We start from the raw sequence: 18,679 nt of genomic DNA, 5'->3' as shown, positions 1-18,679 counted from the left end.
GTATAACCCCTGCTTTCACTGTATTTGATGTCGGTATAATTTGTGGAGGGGAAGGGAAAAACAAATCGTTTAAATAGGGATACAGGTGGACCCATTGCAACAATGAGATGTACAAGTCCTTATGTCGAAAACCGAACTTCACAAGTTTGGTGGGGGGGTCGGGTGGGGGGAGCGGGGAGGATTGGGTTGGGGGGGCTGGGGGAGGATGGGAAGGGATGGGAGGAGGCTACAATGCTTGATAAGAAATGTACTCATTATCTTGCCCATGTAATTGTAACCCCTCTGTACAGTATTTTCACAATAAAAAAAAAGAAAAGAGAAGACTGCATTAAGACTGAGTCCTTAGTGAGGAGTTTTCCTCAGTTAAGGGTTTTTGTTTTCAGACAACCCCCTAGGAGAAGTGTATGCTGGGTAGTTTGTTACTAAATTCCCCAGAGGACAATTGTCCAGATAATGCTGACATCCTGCGTAGCTTGCAAATAGCTTTCAAGAACTGGTTAACATCTCTGCCCTTAAAAAAATTCAAAGAACATGAAATAGGCTTGGAATTCTATATAACAAGTATCAGAGGTGTGATAAAACCTTGCAATATATAGCCTGGAGGAATGAGGAGTACCTTGGAAGATTACCAATCATAATTTATTGTGCCAAGCAGAAGTGCCTTCACATTACCTACATTTGCACATAGTGACGTCTGGCCCTGTTTCTGAAATATGCAGTGACTGCTGTCTTAGTAAGGTGCTTATGGAGCCTGACTGGTGATGACATAACAGGGCAGAGGGTAGTCTGGGCCTCTGAGCCCACCTCATAGCCACAACCACAAAGTAGGCTTCTGTTGGACTGCTGACTCCTTATTTCCTACTGGCCCTGTTATGGATCTTGCTAGAAGTAGCATCAGCTAGAAGAACTGCCCATTTATGTGCAGAAATGTTACCTTACTTAATGGAAATCATTTGCAGAATCTGCTGTAGCTGAAGAAATATGGTAACTGTTAGTTTTTGCATTACTGTGTATCTCATATCCTTTTTTGTAATATGACATAATTTTATAAAATCATTGCCATACCTTTACAAGGTAGATTTTTTTTGTAACCACTTTGTAGACAAGACAATTTCAGTCAAGAGCATGAAGTTGATTGCTTGTGTCTGGAATTCCAAGTCATGCCCATTTATGACTCAAAAACTGTGTTGTCCCACTAGAGACAGGAAGAGGGTCCACACATTTTTGTCCAAAGGGCCAGACAGTAAATATTTAGACTTGATGGAGCAAACAGTCTGTGACAACTACTCAACTCTGCCACTGTACCAAAAAAGTGATCATAAATTGTTGGAGAATAAAAGGGCCCTGGCTGGATTCCAATTATAAAAACAAAACACTTTATATTAACCAGACAATCAATAGACTGAATTGGCTTTGGTCCATGTTTCAAGCATATAATTTTGGCCTTTTTAAACGTCCACTGATTTGAAAAATCTGTGTTTTTGTTTTCTTGTTTGTAAAACTTATTTAGCTTCCCCCTTTTAAAATGTAAGTTGCTTATCTTAGGAGAAATCTCTACTTCTAAGGAAAAAAGCCAGGACACAATTTTGTAAACAAAACCAACGGGAAGCTTTTTACTTTTTATAAACATACAACTTGGAGGTGAGGGTGGGAGGGTGGTAGTTGTGGAGGTGGGAAGGAAGGGATGGTAGGGGGAAAACAAAGGAGGAGGCAACAATGCTCAATAGGAAATGTACTGATTACCTCGCTCATGTAACTGTAACCCCTCTGTACAGCATTTTTACAATTAAAAAAACATAGAACAAATTCTCTAGCCTCTCTTTGAGCATGTTGAAGTTCTAATACAGAAGAAGGGTTTTGCCTATTTATGTAGTTTGTTAACCAGGTATGAGAAGACTTGAAAGGCTTAGAACAGATGCATCAAGATTAATTACCAACTGAAGAACAAGCAAAAATAATGGCAACAAATATCTGAAATGATCAAAGCATGATGTGATTTGTCAATTAAACTTTTATGCCTGCTAACCAAAGAACAAAGTTTTCATTGTATGAAGATATATATTTTTGTGATTATAATTCTTAAAAATGATTTTTTAAAATAATCTCAAACCTGGGTTTGAGAGTAGAGGGATAAAGGTGTACAGGTCTTTTGCCAGTCCTGTTTGATATTCAGTTTCATTGCTGGCCTTGACTTAATGTGGTTCTTGGCTGCCTCTGAAACAGCTTTGCTCTGCAGTTGTGGTTTTGTCTTTGGGTACCACCTAGTATTACATAGTTTACTTGCTTCCCTTGTAAAAAGAGAATTTTAAGCTGTTTTCAAGTGGTGACTTCATATAGATTTTTTTCCTGTAATTTTTTTTATGAGTTTGTTTCAAAGCTAAGTCAAATTCATTTGTTTTGTTTCACTTTTGTTACTGACTTGTCTTACCTTCTTGTGGTTCTTCTATTGTTGATTAAAATTATTTAGGTCAGAATAAATTCAATTTTTACTAATGTTTTATTTATTTTGTTGGTGGTGGTGGTGCCAGGACTTGAACTCAGGGCTTCACACTTGCTTTCCTGTCTTACTCATGGTGGGTACTCTACCACTTGAGCAGTGTTTTCAGTTTATCATTTTTCTGGTTGGTTGGAGATGGAATCTCACATTTCTGCCTGGTCTGCCTTTGAACTTCTGTCCCCCAGAGCCCAGCCTCCTGAGTAGCTAATATTATAGGCATGAGCCCCTGGTGCCACAAAATGTTGTATTTTGTAAATCCATTTTATTCTGATTTTTAGCAGGAGACAATTTGGAAGTTCTCCTTTCTGAGAAAAAAAACTGATTCTGGCTCTTGACTTGTAGAAAAGGGGTAGATGGGTCCTGGAAGCATGTACACACAAGAAGAGGGAGGTGGCATCCCAGGGCACCCCTTGTGTGAGCAACGACCCTGCCGTGGGTTACCACTCTGCTTACTACAGACAGTGTGTTGTGTGTGTCATTGCATAATGAGTGTTTTCTGTTTTTTAAAAATTAACTTGCAAGTAGTTGTACAAAGAGGTTTCAATTCAAAATGTCAGTTTTTTAGTACAATTCATCCTGATTATTGTCACCACCACTTCCATCATTCTTACACATCTTGCCCAACCCTACCCATCACCTCTAACTACTTGGTTCTAAAGCGCATTTTTTGGCCATTGGGGAAGAGTGTAGCCTGAGGTGGCAGGGTGACTTCCTCAGCTTGCTCACATCCACCATGCATGGGAATTGTAATACTGGGAACCCCTCTGTCTACAGATTCCAGCTAATCTTTGACCTCTGGGGAAGAATGGCAGAGGCCAGATGACCTAATGGATATTTGGAGTCAGATCACACATAAGCTGTGGTCTATAAACTTCCTTGCTGTCCATAGGAATTTCAACCATATGAGACCTCGTGCCAACTCACTTCCCTGAAAATTATAAAAATAGTTGAGCAGGCTTACAGAATTTTAATCTGAAGCAACAGAGAGAACTTGGTTTACCTTTGAATTTCATAATCATTTTTCTTAACACTTTTGTCCCCTTTTCTTTGTATCCTAAGTCATATAGCTCTTTGATGATATACTTTAGAGAGTGACTTAAGATGCTTAGCTGTGCTCTGATGTGCTCTTTGTCTTCTGGCAGCTCCTTGTTCTGCTATGGCTTACCATCATGATAGCAGGAGGATATTTGTTGGCCAGGATAATGGAGCTGTAATGGTAGGTACGGTTCATGATCTCTATATCAACAGCTTTGTGTTGGGCAGTTTATAATAAAGTTATTGCGATAAATGCCTGATTGTTTGACAAGAGAAGTGTTTCAGTATAAATTAAACACTCCTGGTGACCACCAATCCCAGTACTTAAAAAAAAAAAGACAAGTTAATGTTTTTAGCCTTGGTCAATAGAATTCTTACCTTCTTTATAGTTTTGTTTTGTCTTAAAGCTTTTTAAAATTAAAGCATGTACTTTTTTCCTGGTTACAAAGCATAGTGCCTTTAGAACATTTAACAAGAAAGCAAAATCAACAAAACTTGCAATTGAGGAGGGAGAAGCTCACAAATGCGGTGCCAGTCACAGCAGTGTCTTTGATCCACTCTGTGGTGGCCCAAAGACTTGGTGCGATGAAAGAAAAAATAGCTCATTTTGAGCCCTGGATCTGTGACAAGTGTTTTTGGACTTCACTCATTTTGAAAGTTGTTCTAAAAATCATAACTGTTTTCTTACTGCATATGCTTACTTTTAGGAGTTTCATGTTTCTGAAGATTTTAATAAAATGAACTTTATCAAGACCTACCCAGGTAATTATGACACAAACACAACACTCTTACACATGCCCACATATATATACAAACACAAGAAAAACCTAGAACATCTCTCATGATTTGAATTGAGTTTTCATGATAACACTTTAGTTTCCTTACCCCAGAGACTAAAATTAGTTACCATTTTTTCCTGCTCATTAACACTTAATGGGTATGTGTTTGAGAATTAATTAAACCATTCTTCTATCCTGAACATGTGTACTTCTTCCATGTATTTTGATAACACATGCACTACTATATTCATCATGTATGCGTGCTGGCATGTATGTACATCTGTGTTTTTATATACATGTATCTTTGTGTGAGTATAATGTAAAGTGATGTGTGTAAATGTGTGTGTATGTATGCTTAACTATTCTTGAACTCCGTTCTATAATTCTGATTACTTAGTTTTTTTTAAGACAAATGCCTCTCAGTAGAATAATTGGACCAACATTAAAAGAGTTTTAATTCTCTTGATCTGTTTTGCAAATTTCTTCCCAAAAGTAGTATAAATTATCACTCTCTGAAGAATAGGGCTGAATGTACCTGCTCTTTACATTTTATGGCTACTTTTAGGTTTTTTTTTTTTTTTGCCAGTTTGATAAGCTAAGTTCTTCATTTAAGCATTACTTAAGCTTTAACATTGGCTATTTTGTTGCCTTTCAGCCTTCTCAGCCTGTGCCCTAATTTCCAAAGAGTTGTCATTTCCTAATTGAATTTCCTTTGCTTTGCAACATCTGTTGCATATGCATTTATTTACCCCTCTTTTTTTCTCTGCCTTTTAAATTGAACAAAAACTAGGTCTGATTGAAAACGGCAGAGGCTTAGCCTCAGACTTTGTGTTTCAGGCCTGTGGATAAAGGTGAAATTAGAGTCTAGATATTTTAAGTGTATGCTTGTCTTAGCAAATTGTAGTCTAACAATTACTCAATATTGTTTCACCTGTTTGGAATTTCAGTAGGATAAGAGTTACAAATAAAGACTGTACACTTTAGCTTGGTATTTTGGTTGTAGAAACTGCTTTGTGATAGTGAGTGGCAACCTTGCATTTTTGAATATTGTGCCACACTGCAGAGTTACACAACACAGATGACACTGGATTCTCAGCTGTCACCAGCAGGCTTACCTGTAACAAGATCAAGTCTCTTAAGTCTTTTATGAAATTCACACTGAGGAATTTGGAGAGTTCTTATGAGCTTAATCAGTGTTTTTGCCAAGAAGCAAATTCTTTAATAAGGTATTTCATCTGTCATTAAGTTTTTTTTTATCCAGTTCTTCCTTACATGTCTTATATTATTAGATCTATAGTTTGGTTGTTAGAATGTTTCATGAGCTGAAGGGCAGTGTGATTTTTTTGTAGTGGTTTCTCGACCAAAGAACATTTTAAAAACCATATTGAAGACTAATAGAAGCATTGCCAAATGTTTTTATTTTGTTGACTAAGACTTCAAAAAAGAAAATGTAGCAAAATATGCATTACCAAATTTCCCCATAATTTCATGAAAGAAAGAACATTGAAAGAACAACAGTGTATGCAGCCAAAGGATATAATCTCAGGGCAGTGTTTCCTGAGACCTGTAATTGTGTGTTCACTCTAGGATCTTTACCACCAACAGGTGTAGACTTGTCCCTGTTTATCTTGACTTTGACAGCTGAAATTTAGTGGGAAAGTGATTGGGGTCAGACAAACCCAAACTAATCCATTAGTCTTTAGGCAAAGACTTGATAATCCTCTCTGGCAATGGGCATAATAATGATGGTGGACATTAGAAACATTATTACAGTAGAAAAACCCATGGATGTCCACATAAGCCACTAAGTCATTAGCTGGGACTTGGTGTTAGGAAAGTGGAAGAGAAAGGAAGGAACAGGCCATATTCCATCACAATAGACTGGGACTGTTTATTGCCAGCAAGGGACACAGACCTTCGCACAGACATGGAAGTTTGTGTAAAGAGATGGGCTCAAGAATGGGGTTTTATCAGGGAGGCAGAGGTTAATGAAAAAGCCACTAGGTCAAGGGAGGTGGAAGGCTTTTTGGTTGGGCCCATGATGAAATATTTACAGCCAGGCTTAGATGGCATTAGGTAGTCTGCACTTACTGCCTGTCTGGTGTCTATATGCACTTAGGAAAAAAGGATGGGTGTTAATCCTTCACTTGGTATTTGAGCATAAGATCACTAGCTATGGGAATACTCTTTACCTTTGAGGGGCCTTTGGGGGTATTGTTTAGCATGACCTCTTAGCTGTGAATAGACTTGACTTGCCACACAGGTATTTGGAGGAGGGTCCCTTAGTTCTTCCAAAGCAAATTGTACACCTGAGCACAAAGTCAGCATCTTCTCTGTGTAGTCTCAGACTTCATGCATTTATTAAACATCTGTTACATGCAAAGCCTTCTACCAAATGAAGTAAAAGTCAAGTCCTTGCCCTGGTGTGGCTCATAATAACCTGGAAATACTTCACAAGTTAGAATAACTTTTTCTTCAGCTGACTTTCTCTTCAGCTGGTACTTTGGATTAGCAAAACATCACAAATACTTTGTATAAATAACAAAATGTTACATATAAGCTGGTAACTAACTGTGCTTAAAATCCTAACTACTCAGAAGGATGAGTAAGAGGATCATGGTTCAAAACTAGCCCAGGCAGACAAATCCAAGAGACTCTTATCTCCAATTACCTAGCAAAAAGCTGGAGGTGGAGGCATGGCTCAAGTGATGAGTACCAGGCTTGATTGTAAAAGTTAAGCAAGAGTGTGAGGCCTGAGTTCAAGCCTCAATATCGGCAGGCGGGGATACATACAAACAAAAAATATTCAAGAAATCAAATAAAGCCCCGTTTTAAATTTTAAATAGTTCAGTTATTCTTCTTTACCATGGTAATGTTTTCTAAAGGATCAAAACACTGAAGTAATACAATAAAAATTGCTGTGTTAAAACTACTGCTTTCCACATGAAACTAATCAGTAAAAGTGTTTCCAGCAAAGTAAAAATGTGCTCTTGAGCACAGCAACAAAATAAATCTGCTTTCTGTTATTCATCTCCTTCCTGAGCATTGCTTTTTAATAATCATGTGACTTTTGATGGCCTTTCCTGTGGGACCACAGTGGGCAGGCCTTGGGAAGAGACTGCCCTAGTGTGTTGGGGGTGGGTCAGATTGTCTGAAATCTGCTGGGGGAGTGGGGAAACAGCATTTCCCTGAGGTGCTGTTGAGACTCGCACAGGTAGAGAAGTTGGGCCTTAGTCCTTACCCCTTTGAGAAGTGTTTCTGAAAATCACTGTTGTTCCTGAAGGGCACAGCCTCTCTTCTGTCTTCTGCAGCTCATCAGAACCGGGTGTCTGCTATCATCTTCAGCTTGGCTGCAGAGTGGGTGATCAGCACCGGCCATGACAAGTGCGTCAGCTGGATGTGCACGCGGAGCGGGAACATGCTGGGGCGGCATTTCTTCAGCTCCTGGGCTTCATGTCTACAGTATCCTGCAACATACCCTCATTTCCTCAGTATTTAGTTTGAGATGATCTCTTGTTGAAATTCAAAAAGCAAAGGATTGCTACATATTCCATTTAAAATGGAAGAATTTCTACATTCACCTTCAGTGTAAGATAGCTGTATTAAAAATAATAATTGAAGGTCAGTCAGTAGCTCATGCCTTAATCTTAGCTACTCAGGAGGCTGAGATATAAAAATTGCAGTTCAAAGCCGTGAGACTCATACCTCCAGTTAATCACCAAAAAGCCAAAAGTAGCTCTGTGGTAGAGCCTAGCTTTGAGCAGAAAAGTTCAGAGATGGTGCATAGGCCTGAGTTCAAGCCCCAGGGCAGATAAACAAAAAATTATAATAATTAGGAAAGCCTGGGAGGTGGAGGTAAAAGAATAGTTCATGGAAGGGATGGGTGGGATTTAAATAGGAGAACGATGGATGGGATGATATTGATCACATTGCATTGTACTCATAAATTGATATGTTGCACTACTTGAAGATAATAAACATTAAAAAAATAATGTAGTTCTGAGGCCAGCCTATATGTAAAACTAAACCAAACATCTATGCCAAAGGACTGCTTGTGGCTCAGTGGTAGAGTTTTGCCTAGAAAGCTGGAGGCATGTGCTAACCCACATCTGCAATCCTAGTATTCAGGAAACAGGAGGATCACCAACTTGAGGCCAGCCTGGGACTATATAACCAGATTCTTGTCTCAAAAAAGAAAAATATGCTATACAGTTTAGATTCACAGGAGGAGAAATACTCACATGTTGTGTTTTAGATGAGCATTTCTGTCCTTCATGTGGTCTTTCACTAGTGATCTCTAGGACATGGCACAGAATCACAGCAGTGGCCTTTCTTGGTGCTCCTCTGCCCTGTGATTTGGAGCAATGGCTGTTATCTGACTGAACACAGAGGTTGCCCTACTGTGTTCATCCATAAGCAGGAAGTTATGAGTTGCTACCAACAGTATAGATAGATAGGTAGATGGATGGACAGACATACATACATACATACAGACAGACAGACAGATTAGATAGATAGATAGGTAGATAGGTAGATAGGTAGATAGGTAGATAGGTAGGTAGATAGATAGATAGATAGATAGATAGATAGATAGATAGATAGATAGATAGATAGGTAGATAGATAGGTAGATAGATAGGTAGATAGATAGATAGATAGATAGATAGATAGATAGATAGATAGATGATTGATAGATGATTGATAGATGATTGATAGATAGATAGATGAGTCATGGAGCTTGAACCTGAGGCTTAGGCTCTGTTCTTGAGCTGCTTTGTGCTCAAGGCTAGCACTCTACCACTTGAGTCACAGTGTCATTTTTGGCCTTTTCTGAGTAGTTCATTGAGATAAGAATCTCGACAACTTTCCTGCCCAAAGCTGGCTTTGAACTGTGGTCCTCAGATCTCAGCCTCCTGAGTAATTAGGATTACAGGTGTAAGCCACTGGCTCAGGTAATGTATTTTAAATTGAAATTTACAATGACTCCTACAAAGAACTGCCTTTTGGATTGTTAAATAAATTAAATCATTGTCTTTATTTAAAACTGAATCATCCAGGCCAACAGAAAGATGGACTCATCCTATATCTGCTGTCAGTTTAGCATTGTTCTCAGAGATGTCTGATGAAAAGCTGTTTGACCCAGTGTTTTCTTGCTAATCTCAATATTTAGCAATTTATTATGTTTAATTGTAACTTGATTTTATCTACCTGTCTTTCTAGTAGCTCTTGTTTTTCCATTGCCAGTTTTGAAGATATTATTACTTGATATATTAATGAGTTCTGAATGAATGAATGTGAACTTTCCCTGTAATTTTGGCTGGTTTAGTTTTTTCTTTCTGTATTTTGTGTGGTTTTTCTCTGAATATTTTTTTCATGCTATGGTGTTAGGTTTGTGTTTATTCTCTTTAAAATGCACTATTTTCTCTATTACAATATTGGTAATGCAGGTATCTATTTTTGTGAGGAGTTTGAGATGGAATTTGTGTATAGCCTTAACTGTTTCTCAGATTTGATTTTGATACTCAGTATGCTTTTGTTGGAGATTATTCTGGACAGATCACACTCCTGAAGCTTGAACAGAACACGTGTTCTGTTATCACAACCCTCAAAGGACATGAAGGTAAGCACTGTGGTCACCCACCAGTTTCTCATCTAACATAAGCCACTGCATTAGGTGAGAGCCATAGTTCTCAACTCCTCACAATCTGTCAGTTTTCAGTTTGACTTCAGTTTGATGGGATAGAAGAAACTAAGTAAAAGTAAGCAGGGTGTTGGCTTCAATTTCATGTTGACAAAAAGTCCTTAAATTGATTGAATGAATAATGTTTTCTGTATTATCTTCCTAAATTAATTTACTATTTTTATTAGAACATCCAAGTTTCTTGTAATGATAAGACTTCTATTGATACTACTATTACTGCTGTGTTTCAAATTGGTCAGTATCTAGAGCCTTTAGCAAGCCTGTTAAGTTACTACAATTAGAAGATTTATGTGGCTGGTTCAGGCTTATACTTAGGAAACTTATTCTAAGTAGGGACTTGGGGAAATGAATTAGCATGTAAACTTCCCTTATCTCTACAGTGCAGTGAGTTAGCAATATTGTGTGAAAGGATTGTGGCTGGATTGGATAACTTGCGTGCATATGTGTGCAATAAATCGTTTTCATAGAACACTAAGCCATTTGCAAATCAGTATTTTTTTAATTTTTGAGATCACAAGATCACATTATTAAACAAGGCACAAATTAGAAGCTTTGGGCTTTAGAGTGAAGAAGCAAACACCTGTTGAAAGAATTAATAATAGAGTATTTATGACAGTAGCTACTATTTTAAGTGTAACAAATGTATCTTGTCTATTTTAGCTAATCTCTGTAAGTAAAATAGGCTGCATCAGATCAGGGGCTTTTAGGGGAAGATGAAGAACAGAAGTAGAATAGATTTTGTGAGGAAGCAGAGGCTGAAGGGGAAAAAAAACCCACATTTTTTTTTTTAGCAGTTTTCCCATGACCTCCAGACCCTTATGTGTTCTCTGGGCTCTGGGACAGATTAGTTGTGTTCATATTGGATGACTGTGGATGCTGCCAACCTCTAGTTGAAGGAGGATGGAAGCATAGGATTAAACAATGTAATATTCATGCAAAATTGGCCCCAGAAGCTTGTTTTGAAGGGTTCTTCATTCTCTTCCCTTTGATATTCTTTTGGGAAAGTTTTTAAGAAACTAGTTTCTATCATTTATTAATATTCTGTATACCTACAGAATTACTATTAGCTGATGTATCAATTCAGCGTTATTAACTTTGTTAATAATGCTTTCCTAATTAAATGGTAGTCAATGAACAGTGAAGAGATTCATTGAAAGAGAAAACTGCAGATATCCTTAGAGTGTCAAATTTGATATGCTAACCAATGAAGTAGGAAATATAAGGTTTAGGTTTTTTGTTTTGTTTTTAACCAGTTTGTTAACAGCAGACATTATGTTCTGAGTTAATTCATTTAATTTTCAAAAAACATAGCATTGTGTTTGGAATAGCCTAGGTTGACATCTCACTGACTACTGTAAGCTGTACTGAATTTTTTGATGAAGTATTTGTTGGGATTTTTTTTTAATCTCCAAAATTTTTTCCCCCAAAATACTGTTTCCTGGGATAATTTATTGGTAATTTATTTACTTGATAATTTATTGGTACAGAACAAGGAAAAACTTCTTTAAAAAAATTTTGTATTTAAAGCTGATGCTCCATCGAAAATCCGGGTGGATAATGGGTATGCCATATCCTGTCTCTTGACCCATGAGGTCATGGTTGAAGGACCCTTTGTGTGACAAAAATAGCCTTACTCAATGGCTCAGCTGATCCTAGCTCAGTCTGTTACTGTCAGTGTGCACATCCTGACGCAGTTCTACATTTCTTTCCCCTTTGCCCCCCACAGGGAGCATTGCCTGCCTCTGGTGGGACCCCATTCAGCGGTTACTCTTCTCAGGAGCATCAGACAACAGCATCATCATGTGGGACATTGGAGGCAGGAAAGGCCGGACGCTCTTGCTTCAGGGCCACCAGTATGTGACCATTCATGGAGGGACAGGGAAAGAATCTGAGGATGCAAGGAGCCAAAGGAAGCATTAGAGCTCTGTACCAACCCTAATTTTATTTATTTTTATTTTTGAGATTGAGTCTTGGCATTCAGTGTAGGCTGGCCTTGAACTTGAAATTGTCTGCGACCTGAGCCGTTGAGTGGGTGTTTAGCACCATATTCAGTACACCCTGTCTTAAGACAGTAATTTGATAAGCCCAAGTCTACTTTTACCTGCCTTTGTCAGGCTTAAATATCTGGTTTTAAAAAAAAAGTTCAGGATTTCTTAGTCTAAAGGGCACTTGCTACTTTCCTTCCCTAAGGAGTTATCACCCTGTTAAAATATCTGCTGAAGGGGCTGGGAAGGTGGCTCAGTGGTTCACCCTGTTAAAATATCTGCTGAAGGGGCTGGGAAGGTGGCTCAGTGGTAGAGCACTTGCCTTGCATGCATGAGGCCCTGGGTTCGATTCCCCAGCACCACATAAGCAAAAAGAAAAAAAGCCAGAAGTGGCGCTGTGGCTCAAGTGGTAGAGCACTAGCCTTGAGCTGAAGAGCTGAGGGACAGCGCCCAGACCCAGAGTTCAGGCCCCACGACCGGATCCAAAAAAAAAAAAAAAATCTGCTGAAGGCAGGTGCTGCTGAGAGTTGCCAGTGAAGACTTTGACCTTGGCAGGTTGCATGCATTTTATTAGGAAGTAATATATTCAGCTAGGCACCAGTGGCTCATGCCTGCAGTCCTACCTACTTAGAAGGCTGAGGTCTGAGGATCCAGGCTCGGTGTCAGCCTGGGCAGGAAAGTCTGTGGGAATCTTGTTTCCGTTTAACTAGCAAAAAGCCACAAGTGGAGCTGTAGTTAAAGTAATAGACTTATGCCATGAGCAGAAAAATAAGGGACAGTGCTCAATCCCTGAGTTCAAGCCCCAGAACCAGCATAGAACGAACAAACAAACAAGAAGAAGAAGAAGAGAGGCATACCTTCACTCAGCATTCATCCTCCCCTAAGCTCTGACAATGTAATAGTTGAGGTCTTGTCTTCTAGTAAGTGAAAAGTGTTCCCTTCTTCCTGCAGTCAGTCAGCTGTAGTCGCAGTCAAGTTGAAATTTAGCCAAGGAAATATTAGGTACAAAGTTGACAGGGCAGGAGATCATTTCCCTGGCTTGTGGTGGACAAGTGTGATAAGCCTGAAGGAAGAGAGCAGATTTCTTTTACTTGTGTTTGTGTGTGTACATGTGTGTGTGGAGTGTGTGTGTGTGTGTGTATGTGCATGTGTGTGTGAGAGAGCAAGAGAGAGAGAGAGAGAGAGAGAGCGTGAGCGCATGATATCCATGCTGTCTGATTACTTGTTCCTGGAACCGTGTTCCAGGAAGCAAGTTAAACTGTGTCAGGAGCTTCCTTGACCTTTTCCAACTGGCCATTCTAAATGATAGACTTGAAAGTAGTTTACAAAAACTATGACTCTGTAAGTTCTAGGATGCCAAGTATAGTTTATTATACAGTTCTCATTGCCATGCCAAATGGTGATAAAATGCTGCTTGAATGTGGAGCTGAACTGATGCGCCTGACCATCATTTATCCATCAAGACATGTGACTCTGTGTGACGTTGACAGTGACAGGGTGCAGTCGCTGTGCTACCTGCAGCTCACGAGGCAGCTGGTGTCCTGTTCATCGGATGGTGGAATTGCTGTGTGGAACATGGACGTTAGCCGAGAAGAGGTGAGAGGCTCTGGTCACTAGTGAGCCCCCCACACCCTGCCCCTTCACACTCTGCCCATTAAGTGCAAGGCTGGCAGTGCTGCCATGGGGGTGACACTGCTCTGTCTCTGGCTTCTGGTCGCACAGGGTCCTGGGTGGCATTCTGCATTGCATCCTCCATGCATGTGAGAATGTCCACCAGTGACAAGCGGTGTGTGTTCAGATGGCTCAGAAGCTGGCACATGGAGACAGTCTCCTGCATTTGCAGGGATCTGGGCTATGGCAGATTCCCCATCCACTCAAAGCATTGGGTGGCCCCACAGCAGTCTTCTCGGAAGCCCCAGAAAGCATGTCTCAATGACATGCTAGATACTTGTCATTTTCCTGAGAAAGTGGATCCCTCCATCTCTGCTTTTTCAAGTGAGCTATGTTCCTTTGAGTCCATGTCAACAAAACATTTTTTTTTTTGTGTGTGGGGGGTCTTGTTGTGGGGCCTGAACTCTGGGCCTGGGCGCTGTCCCTCAGCTCTTCAGCTCAAGGCTAGCTCTCTAACACTTCCAGCTTTTTTTTTTTTTTCTGCTTATGTGGTGCTGAGGAATCAAACCCTCAAGCATGCAAGGCAAGCGCTCTACCACTGAGCCACCTTCCCAGCCCCAATAAAACATTTTTTTTCAGAGTCAGTAGTAGATCTAGAATGCAGGGCCTCAAGTTCTTGGCTTTTGTACTCAAGGCTGGTACTCTACCACTTGACCCATGTCTCCACTAATGGCATTTTGTTGAGTAGTTGGAGATAAGAGTCTCACAAGACTTTTCTGCCCTGGTTGGCTTTGAGCCATGGTCCTCAGATCTCAGCTTCCTGCCTCGCTAGAATTATAGACATGAGCCACTGGCACTTAGCTAGCAACACAATTTTGAATGTAGTTGGGCCTCTAGTGGGACCTTGTTCAATAGATGTTTTACTTTCTTCTGAGCATCTGTTCACTCTTCCATAAAGAAAAACCATTGGATGAGATGTCTGCTAAGATATCAACTGTTTTTGACTGTCTACAACCTCTTGGTCTTCTCTATTTTACTTATTTACTTTTTGTTTACTTTTGTGTACTAGGGATTGTACTCAAGGCTTTGTACTTGTTATAGAAGCATTCTACCACATGAGCCACAGCCCCTGCCCTGTATGATTTTCAGCTTTTCAGATTGAGTCTCATGCTTTTGCCTGGGCTACACTCCTTGGACCACACTCCTACCTCTGCCTCCCAAGTAACTGAGACAACAGGCCTGCACCATTGTACAAGCTTGTTTTTCAGATAGGGTCTTAGTAACTTTTGACTATAGTTAATGATCATCCTGTTTCTACTTCCTAAGTAACTGGGATTACAGGAATGCTCTACCACACCCATCTTTTTCTATTTTGAGTAATGCTGCAGTGAATATACTTGACCTTGTCATTGTGTGATTATTTAGTTATTCCCTACAGGCAAATTTCTAAAGATAGACCTTCTGGTGTAAGGATATATACATTCTTAAAGCTTTTTATAGCTGTCATAGGTTTCCAACAGGATTTCCATTTTCATCCTCGTCAGCATTTGGACTATCTGTCTTTCTCAGCAATATCTATAGCCTGAGATGTCAATAGCAAGAGGATTGATTCCCAGAGAAGATTTTGGAGGATGTCAATAATGTATTAAAACCAGAAGCATTTATGGAGCCACCTACATGGTGGCCACTGGAAATGTAGGTGGCAGTGCATGATAAATGGTGCATTGACACTGCATTACTATTTATCATCTGTTACATGGCATCCTTTGATGGGTGCAGTGTGGCTTCCTCTGCATCAGTGTGGAGTATGGAGCCCTTCGCAGTGGACACCACATGGTAACTCAAAATGCTGCCAACCCTTGCACAGGGTCTGCTCTATTTTGTCTCGGATCATTTTTGAGTCAGATTCTCACTAACTAAACCTTGGTTGTTAGCATGCACCATAAGAAATAATGAAAGGATACAATGTTCAATGTTTTGAACAATAGTGGCGTTACTCATTTCCAGATGTTATGGCTATCCTTTATGCTCTCTCTGTACAGAGATTCTTGCTTACCACCAGCTTCAATGTAGTGAAAGAAATAGACTACCCTATACATAACAAGATTCACTCAGTATTGTTAAGATATGCTGATTGTTGGGGTTTTCTAGTAACTTTGTGAGACAAGTCAGACAGGAAATTCTGATTATATGTCTGCTGATTAACTTCTCTTTTTGGATATTCTAAAAAGTCTTGGGAAAGCTTAAAGTAATGTCAGCTTAGTATTGCAGAATTGTAATACTTTGCTTGTGAAGATCTATTTGAGCTATGCTTTATAGCTCTCATCTAGAACAGCTAATTGATTGTTCTGTTCATAGGTTGGTCTGTCAGTTTTCAGTCTTCAGAAAGAGAAAGAGGAGGGGAAGATCCCTGGAGCCTTAGGGAAGGAGATTGCTGGAGCTCTGTTATAGATTTAACCATATGGGTGTCAGTACACTGTTATTATCCTTGGTAAATTCTTTTTAGAAAGTACTCAGAAAGTAGGAGCAGGAGCCTTTCTTTAAGTTACGTAATTATAGACTGTGTTGGTACATGTATGGAAAGAAAACACAGTCCTGTCTTTCAAAGTGCTTCCTGTGTGGGCAGTTGATTTCCTTTTTAGAAGAGATAAGGAAGCAGACAGTATCCAAAAAAAAAAAAGAAAAAGATAAAAAAAGAGACATGATCCAATAGGTTTGGTTTCCAGTTGAGAATAGTATAGAAGTAGCAGCTTTTGAGTTTTTGTTTTTGTTTGTTTTTTTCTTGCTGGTACCGGATCTTGAACTCAGGGCCTGAACACTCTCCCTAGCTTTTTCATTCAAGGCTAGTGCTCAGCAACTTTGAGCCACAGCACCATTTGCAGCATTTTGGTGGCTAATTGGAGGTAAGAGTCTTATATTTTTTATCTGCTTAGGCTCACTTCAAACCATATCCTCAGATTTTAACCTCCTGAATAGCTAGGATCTGAGTCTGTGTTTATGTGATTTATAGGACTCCCAGAACTATGGCAGGGGGGAAGAGCCCAGGCTCTCCAGCTCCACACACTTGCCTGGAATAGCCTTTCAAGTCGCCAGTGAGCGATGGCTGGAGAGTTTCCAGACCACTGGGGATACCATTGTCCTCCTCACTGTCAGAATGCACAAAGACCTGCTCCCTCACCAGATTACAGTTATAGAGGATTCTTCTTCCGGAAGTAGGCAGAAAATACACATAAGCAAGTAACAAGAGCTTAGAGTATGAGTCCTTTTTTTAAAAAAATAAAGAAGTTTTAACTAGCAGATTACAGAATGTATACTGTTTTATACATAGCAATTAGAGTGGATTATTCTTGTTCTGTGTTCTTTGCTGAGGATCAAGATGTGAAAAAGAGCTGGTCATCTTTTTTTTTTTCCTCTTTTTCCTTCTCTCCTTTTCCTTCCTTTCCTTCTGAGTTTGGAAGTGGTTAATTCCTCTTCTGTTCCAGTTGAGAGCCATACTTCTGATTTTTGGGTGATTAAAGTTTGCTTTTGAAGATACTTGTTTTGTAAGGTAATTCTTAAATGACAGTGTATGGCCAGGCAAAGTAGAAAATTGAGCAAATTAACTGTATTTGAAAGAAAATTTGTTTTAGAGCCTTGCTTTATTATAGCTTGCATTTTGGGTACAATAAGCATGGGAAATACAGAGTGGGCAATTTTTTGTTGGTTATTACCATTAAAGCCACCATGGTGTTCCTATTAGACTCTCTGGTCCCCACAGAAGATAGTTTAACAAGAACCTTTTCTGCTGATTTTCACTGGACCTGACTGGTTTGCAGGACTACATTCAAGCCTGTCCCAGACATAAGATGAAAAAATCTGTGTCCCTCCCCTGCAACCAGATGTTTGTGCTGTTCGCAGCACAACCTGCTGTGCTTCCTCAAGGGATGTGGTTGCCAGGCAGTGTTCCAAATCATGCTAGCCTTCATCACCAGCTCTGTTTAGTTGTTTAGGGAGACAGGAGTAGCTCTACACCAGGGTGAGCATCTTCCTCCGCGGTTGCCCATTCTCCATCACTCTTCCTTTCTCCCTGCTCATTTCCAACAGTGTTCCCCCCGCCCCCCCGTATGGAGAGCCTGTTTCAGTCTACTTGGGAGTGCCTTGCTTTTCCCACCCCTAAAAGACATTTCTAATGGCTGTCTTATGCCAGGGATTTCCAGTGACATAACCAAAATGAAAACTATGATAGCCCCAAATTTTGATACAATAGGAGACAAGATAAAGAACCATTCCTCCTGTGAAGTTTGTAGAAAGCCTATCTTCACTAACTCTTCTAAATGTCAGTTTGCTGATTCTGGAGTTTGAACTCGGCCTTGCCCTTTCTCTTTTGCTTTTTTACTCAAAATGGTGTTCTTCTCAGCACTTGAGCCACACTGCCACTTTTGAGTTTTACTGGTTAATTGGGGATAAAAGTCTCATGGACTGTTCTTCTTGGGCTGGTTTTGAACTGTGATTCTCAGATCTCAGCCTCCTGAGTAGATAGGATTACAAATGTGAGCTAAGATTCAACTTTTTAAAAATGTTTTTTATTGTGAAAATACTGTACAAAAGGTTTACAGTTACATGAGCAAGGTAATGAGTTCATTTCTTATCAAGCATTGTTGCCTTCTCCTTCGTTTTTCCCCTACCATCCCTTCCCTCCCACCTCCACAACATAACTACACTTTCTTCCATGCCCCCCCTTAAATTGTAAAGTTAGTTTTTCAACTTTTTAAAATGAAGAAAAAATTACTTCCTATACCATGATCTATGGATTAATTTATGGGAACTGTTATTTACTATTTGATTATACTCATTTAACAATTGTTAGTAATTAGCTAGACCATCTTTTTAAAAGTTTTAGTATTATAATCAAGTACAATTGATAATTTTCTGGTTTAGAGAAATATTTTCTAAGTTCCTGATAAAGTCTTGGAACTTTAAATCCTCTTTCACCAAAAATGCACAGAACGTCAGCCACAGTGGCTAAAGCTAGTACTCCTAGCTTCTTGGGAAGTAGAGATGGGGGATGATGATTCACAGCCCTTCTGGACATT

The 18,679-nt window shown here is 39.6% G+C and overlaps 1 protein-coding gene across 4 annotated transcripts in view; it reads left to right on the top strand.

Moving 5' to 3' along the window:
• The window catches only part of Wdfy1 (WD repeat and FYVE domain containing 1), a 110,432-nt gene that overhangs the window by 19,440 nt on the left and 72,313 nt on the right, over nt 1-18,679 (top strand). For all 4 annotated transcript variants that reach the window (XR_001174777.1, XR_001174776.1, XM_013009973.1 and 1 more), the window contains exons 3-8: nt 3,640-3,713; nt 4,240-4,294; nt 7,623-7,773; nt 9,818-9,930; nt 11,738-11,864; nt 13,487-13,592. Coding sequence is in view for 2 of the 4 variants with exons in the window: in XM_013009973.1 (XP_012865427.1) it covers nt 3,640-3,713; nt 4,240-4,294; nt 7,623-7,773; nt 9,818-9,930; nt 11,738-11,864; nt 13,487-13,592 (626 nt within the window). In the remaining 2 variants the exon portion in view is untranslated. The remainder of the gene's footprint in view (nt 1-3,639; nt 3,714-4,239; nt 4,295-7,622; nt 7,774-9,817; nt 9,931-11,737; nt 11,865-13,486; nt 13,593-18,679) is intronic.

This window comes from Dipodomys ordii, unplaced genomic scaffold (genome assembly GCF_000151885.1).
Source record: "Dipodomys ordii isolate 6190 unplaced genomic scaffold, Dord_2.0 Scaffold1, whole genome shotgun sequence".
Classification (NCBI taxonomy): domain Eukaryota; kingdom Metazoa; phylum Chordata; class Mammalia; order Rodentia; family Heteromyidae; genus Dipodomys; species Dipodomys ordii.
The sequence above is the reverse complement of the archived record's forward strand: the minus strand, read 5'-3'. Positions and strand labels throughout refer to the sequence as shown.